At 35.6% G+C, this 9,849-nt stretch overlaps 1 protein-coding gene across 5 annotated transcripts; it reads right to left on the reverse strand.

Moving 5' to 3' along the window:
• Nucleotides 1-2,171: 2,171 nt before the first annotated feature.
• LOC115975354 lies at nt 2,172-9,628 on the reverse strand. 5 transcript variants are annotated; one of them, XM_031096114.1, is made up of 4 exons: nt 9,523-9,628; nt 8,641-8,885; nt 4,921-6,730; nt 2,172-2,264 (listed from the first exon to the last, which is right to left on the reverse strand). In XM_031096114.1, the coding sequence occupies exon 3, from the start codon at nt 6,635-6,637 to the stop codon at nt 4,931-4,933; it is 1,707 nt and encodes a 568-aa protein (XP_030951974.1). In that variant the 5' UTR covers nt 6,638-6,730; nt 8,641-8,885; nt 9,523-9,628; the 3' UTR covers nt 2,172-2,264; nt 4,921-4,930. The 5 variants fall into 5 exon arrangements, with proteins under 5 accessions (XP_030951974.1, XP_030951996.1, XP_030951982.1 ...); XM_031096136.1 differs by having other exon boundaries at nt 4,917-6,730; XM_031096122.1 differs by lacking the exon at nt 9,523-9,628 and adding an exon at nt 8,989-9,284.
• Between the last annotated feature and the right edge of the window lie 221 nt (nt 9,629-9,849).

Genomic DNA, 9,849 nt, shown 5'->3' on the forward strand with positions numbered 1-9,849 from the left:
AATGTTTATTATATCACACTAACCAATAAAAGGTTTTCAAAATACATTAAACTTATTGCTTCAAAGGGAAAAAAAATTAAACAAAAAATATCAAATTAAATCCATTTAAATAGAGCCACAATTGTTCAATACAATGTTTAATTTGTTTTATTTTAAATTTGATATATTAATTTTGAAATTATAGAATATAAATTTTTACATTTTACGATTTAATTTTTTTAGTATTTTTAAAATTATATGATGTAATTTGTTAATCTCATCAATTATAAGGTTTATTTATTCTATAAAATGTAATCCTATGGTCTTTTTATATCACTTCAGAAAATAACCAACTCTTCTTTTTGTTTGTTAACCATGTAAATTTATTATCTTAAATATAGCTCTAAGTAGGGGTATGCAGTCAAACTGCCAAAACTGACTCAATCCAACTCAACTTGTCAAGTTGGATCAAATTTTTGGGTTAATGGATTGAGTTGGGTTGTGAAATTTTTTTCTTATAATGGGTTGGGTTGGGTTCGAATCATAAGATTCACAAATCTCCCTAATCCAACCTAGCCCACATATATTTTAAAATATGTTATACAATTTTGTTATTTACTTTTTTACCCATCTTTTTTCTAAATAAATTTCAAACCCTAAATTCTCTTCGCATAGTTTGGTGTTATGTTCATGAATCGTGACTATTTGATTATAAATTTGTTCTTATTTGTGGTGGTGTTATTCTAATACTCAATTTAATAATAATAATTAAAAAAAAAATTGTCCAACCCAATCCAATTCAATCTACGTGGGTTGGGTTGGACACTATGATGGATTGAATTAGGTTGGACAACTATGATGGATTGGGTTGGGTTGGATTTTTTTTAAATCCACTATAGTGGGTTGGGTTGGATTGAAAAAATCTCACAAATCGACTCATGCACACTCCTAGCTCCAATATCAAGATTCAAAAATTTGTGGTAGATTGTGCATGTGTGTTTGGATGAGCATATTTTCTTTCTTATTTGCTTAGAAGATTAACCGGATAAAAACGAGTATTACCTAAAAAATAATGATACTTTAAATATTTGTATGTTAACCAAATAAGTTCATCCAAACAGATAGTGGAATTTCTAGCCTAAATAACTTCCTATTGTGAGTTAGTCTTTTAAAATTAAATTAGCAGCAAAACAAAACTTGATAGTCTTAAACCCAATCATAAACCTTGTTGACCTAAAGTCGTGAAAACAACTTGCTTGGTAGTCCTATAGGGAAATTGATGTCTATCTTTTTCTCAATCTTAAAAACAGTATTTTTGGAACATTGATTTAACTTCAAGACAAAAATACTTTCCCAGAACCTTCGGCTTTTGACTCATATGCCTATGCTTTCCCTAACCTAAATGAGGGAAGTATAAAAAAGATATAAAGTATCAATTTGATAACTTCTTCGTGCCTAAAAATCAAAACAAAGAGAAAAAGATAGCTTCTAACTTCTAAGCAGCAGTCAATTTTTTTGGCCCCAAATTCAAGCAGTACCCAACTAATATTTATTAAGGTTCAGCTGTGTCACACCTTGTGCACCTTGGACTTTCAAAAAATAAGCTAAAATACCACCGATCCCCCATGTAAGGGTGAATGAGCCCTTCATTCTAAAATTTCAGAACCACTGAAAAGAGACTGTCCCACCAAAATAGATGGCATCTAGATAAATTCTAACCGGGCAATTCAGGCTGATACAGAATAGATTAACATGTACTGTGGCTTAAATGGTAACAATAAAAATAGAACAAACACATCAAAACATGTCAAACAAGAGGCAGCAAGCAAAGCAATGGTTCCATTACACGCTAAGCTTTTTCGACTTTCAAGTCCAAGGATATGCGAAGCTAGTTGCAAGGTTTTGAGCTTTCTGGCCAGAGATCTTTTTAGTTCAACTCAACTCCGTAGAGTTTTGCCAATAACCCATCAAGTTGAAAAATCAAGCTTAAGAACACACCACAATATAAAGCATGACCATGTAAATGATAAAAGCGCTAAAGTTCTTATAGATAACTCAGAGGACATGCTCTGAATAAAAGGTTCACATAGTTTCTACTTCTCTGATTAGAAAGAGAAGGGGCAAAAGAAGAAAGAAAAAACTAAGAAAAAAAGAAATAAAAAAGAAAAGCATTTTCCCACGTTTGCCATCAATTTCCATGAAGATTGAAGTCACCAATCAAGCTCGGATACAAAGCATTCTTGCAGTCAAAAGCTGGCTTCAACCTCAAAACACCAGATAATTACCTGTAATAATCAGAAGAAGGCAAAGGTATCATAATCATGTTTCATCAGGACCAAAAAATTTTTTAAAAAAAAATAGAGCATTGTGCTGAAATTACAGTGCAATAAAGATGGGGACAGCCAAATAATGGTGCATGTAACTATCGCAGTTTTATATTCAGGAGTAATCAGGACATATTTTGTTTAAGAGACAGAAAGAAACTTCTGTTGGACTCTTTGGTAAATAAAATACAAAACTCGCCTTTTCAGCCAGTTGTCTAGAACTGTAAGCAGTGATCAGTAGACAAGATTTTGAGGGGAAATATGCCAAAGCACTAGGTGAGTACCAAAGAGCAGAACAAATTGAGCTCTCAGAATTTCATTAAGTAACCAAAGTCACATTGGCATTTTGAATAAACAAACAACAAAGAGGATTTGAAGTAGGTATCATAGAAAGTAAGAGACCAATAGAACTGCCAGAAATCAACCTTTTGACATTTCTCATCTTTGCCAAACTAAACCTTAATAACTCATTGACAGAGAGGAACTGAGTCATATGTAAAATATTCATCCATGGGAAGCGAATCAAGCGATAACATATATATATACTAAGTAACAATTAAAGGAAACATATGAGTTTGTTGAAAAGCACTAATAGACTAAAAAACAAAAATGTAAGAAATAAATATTATGTGGCCAGTATAAATTTATACTATTACAGCATAACAAACATCAATTTCAAAGTCAAGGCTGGAGGATACTTTTGTTGTACAAAACTGATGCATTTCCACTGATCACATAACATTTCACCTAATCAGACAATACATCAAAACAAACTTTAAAATGGAAGTTCAAGCCTACTTAGCATTGATACAACTATTTGGATGTGGTAATTCCTAAAAAATTAAGATATATGCGTGTAAAGAGAGAGAGAGAGAGAGAGAGAGGGGAAAAAACCAATGGATGTTTTCTTCAGCATGCAAAAGTAATTATTGTCAATCTAGTATCAATTACCAAAATCACCTTGAAGAAAAGAAATAAATAAAACTGATGTAAGGTCCATTTATTGACTTCAAACCAAAAACACCTCAACTTTCTCACTCCTTCCAAAGCATTTTTGCCAACCCAGACCCAACTGCTTCTTCGGTTTTATCTCATTAGTGTTCTGCCAAAATCATCTCCAATTTATTTAAAGAAAAGGATTAAAGATGAAGACAAAAATGCTCAGGATTTATTATCTTGTGTAACGGTTACATACAACGCCACTCTCATATGAGTTTGGGTTGTGGGACCAAAATTAACTTTTTTCCTTTCATGGATAAATTATAAGGAACCTCAGATGAAAAAGGAAAAATGGGCATTAAATTAAAGAAAGTTGAAAATCTGGTTTTCTAATCAATGAAATTGAGTTGGGAAAAAGAAAAAAATAAAATCCTTATCAGCCAAACAAAGCTTGAAGCAAGTACAAACTCAATGGTACCAAACCTGGTGTTGGGTTTCTTCTTGTTCAAGTCATCTCTCTCCCAGTGTCTCTGCCACTGTGGATCTCTTTATGTCTTCTTTGATTTTAGCCAAAACAGCAAGACAGGAACAAAGAGGAGCAAGAAGATATGGAAAGAGAGGAAAATGAGAATGAGCCATAGGCCCTTCTCTCTCCCTCCCTCCCTCTATCTGACTCTCTCTTTGATACAATCAAGGTAATACCTCAAAAGGGAGAAAAACAAGAAGAGAAGTAAAGAGGAGGAAGAAAGAGAGTGCTAGCCCCTTTTATATAGTTGTGTGCTTTTTAGAAATTAACCATCAACTCCCAAACATTTTCTATTAACATTTTTACCCCTTCTGTATCCCCCACATATCCTTGGACATTTCCCTAGTATCATATATCTGGCATATACCTTAAACATATACCTTATTATTTTCACACAAATCATATTTAAGTGCAGTTACCTTTGCCAAATGTTTCTAATAAAAACATTACCATATATCTGGCATGTCCCTCATATGTCAGGGCCCCTTTATAAGAATTATTTGTTTTATATTGTTTATAGCTTATACAAAAAAGGACCAAACCAATCTCTTAACCTCAGTTCTGATTGCTAAACTAGCTTTTGCAATTGTGCAAACTAAAATATCACCAAATAACCTAAAATAGTCATGCATCGACCCAAGGAGAGGGAGATTCTAAACCGTTCATCACCATATATAAACAATCTAACAAACCACACAGACAGCTACTAATGTTCATTTTACGGGCATAAACTTAATCTAATACAGAAATCTGAATATGAATTCCTGTTCTACAAGCAGGTTGACAATGTATTCACAAAGCAACTATTCCATGTCTATAAGTTCAGACCAATCTCCTACAAACTAAAAGCAACCAATTGAGAATGCACAATGAACAGTGAGTGAAGCCTCTTTATAGGAAAATAATGCAAAGATGACATTTTCAAACCACACAGACATAGTGCATGCTCAGGCACATAGAGCATAAAAAGGTTACCAAATAATAGAGAAGATATCTGCATGAAACAAACATGTAATGAGGTCATAAAGCCCATCCTTTGCACTAAATGTAAACCAGAAAGCAACATGGTTATTAAGCAAGAGATATGAAAGCATGTATGTTCAGTTCCACTTCCAATAAAAGATTCATCAGGAAATAAAAAATGATACCCACTATGTTTGAACTATGGCTTTCTCCCTTCTGACAGGTTTGGTTCGGCTTCTTTGTTATCCTTAGTCTTCTGGCCAGTCAAGTTTCCCTCCTCACATATACCTTTTTCAATGTTCCCTACTTCCAGTTTAACCTTCAGAGTTTCAGGATCTTCCTCTCCAAGATTTTTTGGAAACATATGCAGTGCACCATCAGACGACTCACAGGCCCCTTCACTTGCTGCTTTCAGAAGAATTTCTGTCCCATCGCAACTTTTCACAGTATCAGCATCCCTGGGCCCTTCAACATTGATTTGTTTCCCTGTCACTTTCTCTTCAACTTTATTAGGAAGACCAGAGACTTCTGCATTTGCTGCCAGCTTGTCCATATCATTTTTCACACCTTGAGGATTTGAGCTTAAACTCAAACTAGTTATACCATCTTTGGAGGCCATTATATCTTCTATCTCAGTCTGCTTTTCTACTTGATCATCTTCTTTCTTCTTGGCATTGAAGTCCGGTTTCTTACATTGGGCTTCAGCCAACATTCCACATTCTTCTTCACATGCTTCCCTTGCAAGAGAATCAATCTCCTCATCCCCCTCTTGATTATTAATTTCCACAGATTTGTCAAAATCAATATCACCGTGCACTATATTGTTCTTAGTTTCATCATGTTGTGAAACAATTTCCTTATTTGCATCAAGGTCCTCCTCTTTGCCTTTTCTCCTGCTCTGTGACTTGGACCTTTTCTTCTTAACACCTATGGGAGCCATTCTATCCTTTGGCTCTGATTGCTTTTCCACTTTCTGAGCATCCACCATTTCAACATTTCCACACCAAGTTTCAGTACTGCCCTTGTTACCATCCAGGCCATTGACTTTCTTTCCAGAACTGGGTTTGGTTTTCAACTTGAAACCATCAGCAGGCTTAATTTCAAGCTCAAACAACTCTTTCTTCAAATCCACAATCTCGTCTTCATCGTCTTCATACCGAATCCTATGCAGCCTGTTCTTTTTATCAAAAGCTTTGATGCATCCAATGAACCATTTTCGTGACCCTGACCAATAAACCTTAACTCTTTTGCCAACGATCCTTTCATTGTCATCATCAACCAAATCTACCATCCGAAAAGCAGGCACCTCCTTTCTTGGGCGAAGCCTAGACAAACTTATCACCGGGGACGACCAAAATGCCTGTGCTATCTCCCCATCTGCTCCCCTCTTTCGCTTCACTGGAGTAGCCATGTCCTGTTTACTCTCTTCCATCATGATAGTATGTGTGTCAATTTTTTCTGCAATAAGTTTGACCCCACCTGCCTCACTTTTTCTTGCTGCAGACTTCTCTCCCTTTAACTCACCACCAGAAACCTGTCCAATTACTTCATTCTTCACAGCCCCTATCTTCAGATTATCATCTACATCACAGTCTTTCAAGTTGCTGCTTTGTTTGGCCACAGATTTCTCTCCCTTGGACTTATCACCAGCAACCTTCCCCCTTACTTCATTCTCCAAGGCCCCCATTATCAGATCATCATCTACAGTAACATCATTTGATTTTCTATCCTGTTTGGCCACAGATTTCTCTACCTTAGGCTTGCTACCAGCAGCCTTTCTCATTACTTCGTCCTTCAGAGCCCTTATTGTCATATTATCTACAGAAGCATCATCTGATTTGCTCTTACCTCTGGTATTTTTTCGAGCTACAGGTCCTGATTTCTTATTGTTCCCTTTCCTAGCCATATCGAAAAATCAGATTGCACAAACAGCAAACCTCCTAATACAAAGAATTGTCAAGGCAGCCCCAGCAATGAAGCACCGGATTAAATATAAATCCTGCAAAAAATCAAGGAGTAATCAGAAGATTGTTACAAACAAATTAAAGATGAGAAAATTGTGCAAAAGTTTCAGAATGGAAGGCAGGAGGTTAAAAGATGTAATAACAAGAATAAAATAAAAAGATATAAATTGCAACAGATGAGACACATACATGAGAGATGAAGACTCTAAACTCCAACCTAAAAGAAAACCCCAAAATACTAGCAAACTTATTTGTCATTTGCAGCCAGTTTAGCACAAAGTTCATGAATTTATGTACTGTAGAAAAGCCTTGCAGTTGCAGCTCAGATAATTTACATTGATTTTTAAAAGTCAGAATTGGTAATCTGGTTTATTTTAAACAAAATCCATGTGTCCTCCATGAAAAAAAAGCCTTGAGAAGCTACTTCTCCCATTACCCATTTCAGCCTCTGGTTCAAGAGATTCCAAACCCCAGAATGCATTAATAACAGATAAGTTTCAGTCCCTACCTCATTAGATTTAGAACTTCCTAGATTGAGATTATGTCCAAGAATCATCAAATCACCATTCATATGAAATTAGAACTTGTCAAGCTATATGCCACCCACTAATCTTATCTGCCTCTGTAATCCCATTTCATAAGTTTCCTTCTTGTTTTGTGTGTTTTAAGGAATGAGTATTGAGTTTCAGAATAGTTGGTGGGTGGTTGCATTTTGTGCTAGTTGACAATTTGTGCTGGATTCATTTGTATGACAAAATTCAATAAGAGCACTAAAATGAAAGCATTCAAAAAGATTCCCAGACACAAACAAGCACCAACTCATCCCAATTGAAAGACTTCCAATTAATTAATTGCACCATGTTAGCTGCTACAATTAACCCAGAATTGTAATTATCTTATCTCATGTCAGCTGAGAAAACCCAAACAGGTAAATGATAAACAAAATACAGCAACCAAGCCTTAATCCCAAAATTTGGGGTCAGCCACATATATTCTTTTCCGCCCTTCTATTCTATTTGAAGACATACTCCCAGTTACCATAAGTTAAGAAATTGTGAAACCTTGGTGACATCAAAGCATCAAGATAAATTTTTGATAATTCGATAATGGGAGTGGGGAGATTTGAACCCTAGATGTCTCTGTTGGAAACATCAGGAGGTGTTAGTTGAGCCACCAAGCTCTTGGCCAAAGCATTCAAGAGAAATTGAGAAGCCAAATTGAACAACTTGAATACCAACATCAGAAGACCTAAATTCATCACAATAGAATACTAGCAAACCATATGCAACCTCAACTATAGTGAGAAAACACCACATATGAAGAATCATAACTTGGTAAAATCAAAAGATTTAAGAAAAACCCATACACCAAAAGTTCAATATTGATATTTAAATTACAAAATTCATCACCAAAGAACAACCAAATTCATCATATTCTCAGTTACCACAAGTTAAGAAATTGAAAAACCTAAATTGGTGACATCAAAGCATCAAGAGAAATTTTTGATAATTCGATAATATTGGGGGTGGGGGGATTTGAACCTTGGATGGTGCCAGTTGAGCCACAAAGCTCTTGGCCAAAGCATTCAAGAGAATTTGAGAAACCAAATCTAACAATACTGACATTGGAAAACCTAAATTCATCACAATAGAATCCTAGCAAACTATATGCAACCTCAACTATAGTGAGAAAACACCACATATGAAGAATCATAAATTGGCAAAATTAAAAGATTTAAGAAAAACCCATACACCAAAACTTCAATACTGATGTCAAAGCAACCAAATTCATCACAATTGAAGCCTAGAAATATACCTGCAACCCAAAATCATAAGAAAGCCATGGATATGCAGGAGCAACCAAAGGTCAAATGGAAGTCACATAATAATATATAGCAGGAAACAGAAATGAGTTAGGATTGCTCTTAAGGGTTTAGTTGGGGTACCTCTTTTGTGCTTTATTCTTGGGGCTACTGCTACAGACTGTCAGAAACAAGCTCAATCAAAAGACCCGTTGTTGCCAAGAAGAAACTTGTGCCAAGCTCTACTGTTTCTAAACACTTTACCAATTATAATAGAGAATTCTATGCAGGGAAACCCAATTGCTGAACTGAGCTTGCAGATGAACCATGGTTTTCTTTCCTTGAGAGTGACTCCTTAAATAGTGCTCTCCATGGTCCATCCACCACACCTAGAAAATGGAAAGTAAATAATGAATTTGCCAATTTCTAACCCAGATACCCTAGTAATTATGCCTCTTGAAGAAATTGTCAAGTAATTCAATTGAATACTACCAAAACACATTCAAAATTATAATCTGGCACCAGAAACCCCAGATATGAAAAATTATGAGGAAGAAAGTCAAATTGAGGCATGCAATAACGTCTAAATTCTCCCAATAACGCCTAAATTTTGAAAAGGGAAAACATGAAAACCCCCAAAAGCCAAAGTGGACCTTCCAGAAAGAACCAAACTTGAAATGCTGACACAAAACTAAGCAGAAAAAGTTCTTAAATTTGCTACACAAGTGGACCAAATAGACCATTATATATCACCCAAAAGTAAAACAAAATGAAAAAATAGCCTAATTTTGGAGCTACTTGGGGCCTTAAAAAAAAAAGAACCAAACTTGAAATGCTGGCACAAAATTAACCAAAACCAAGTTCCTAAATTTGCTAAACAAGTGGACCAAATAGACCTTCATGTAATTACCCAACAACAAAAAAATTGAAAAAAGAGCCTAAATTTGGAGCTACTTGTGCATCAAGAAAAACAAAGAGGACCAAAAAAGAAATTAGAAATAGCAAGGTACGATTGTATAATTGTACCTTAACCCAGAAAAGAACCCAAGTCAGGCCAACTAGTCTGTGTGTGTGTACTTGTTGTTGCCCTGAGTGGCTGAGTGTCACGGTGGCAGTGATGTGCTATGTTGGGCATTAATGGTGAGAGCATGTAGAGCTGCAGTATAGCAAATCACAGCACTGACTATATGCCATGTCAGCTTCAGAATGAGCGGGAAATATTCCTGGGAGTGACACGTGGCTGTATTAGGTTGGATGCTGTGGCAGCTCACCCCTCCCTGGGGTACTAGTGGAAGTGTGACTTGTGTGGCTACTGGTTAAGCTAATGTATGCAAAATTCAACTTTGTGACAAA

Source organism: Quercus lobata, chromosome 1, assembly GCF_001633185.2.
Source record: "Quercus lobata isolate SW786 chromosome 1, ValleyOak3.0 Primary Assembly, whole genome shotgun sequence".
Taxonomy (NCBI): domain Eukaryota; kingdom Viridiplantae; phylum Streptophyta; class Magnoliopsida; order Fagales; family Fagaceae; genus Quercus; species Quercus lobata.

What these genes read in the sequence shown, in the direction of transcription:
- LOC115975354 (XM_031096114.1), bottom strand. Translation starts at nt 6,637, where the DNA reads ATGGCTAGGAAAGGGAACAATAAGAAATCAGGACCTGTAGCTCGAAAA.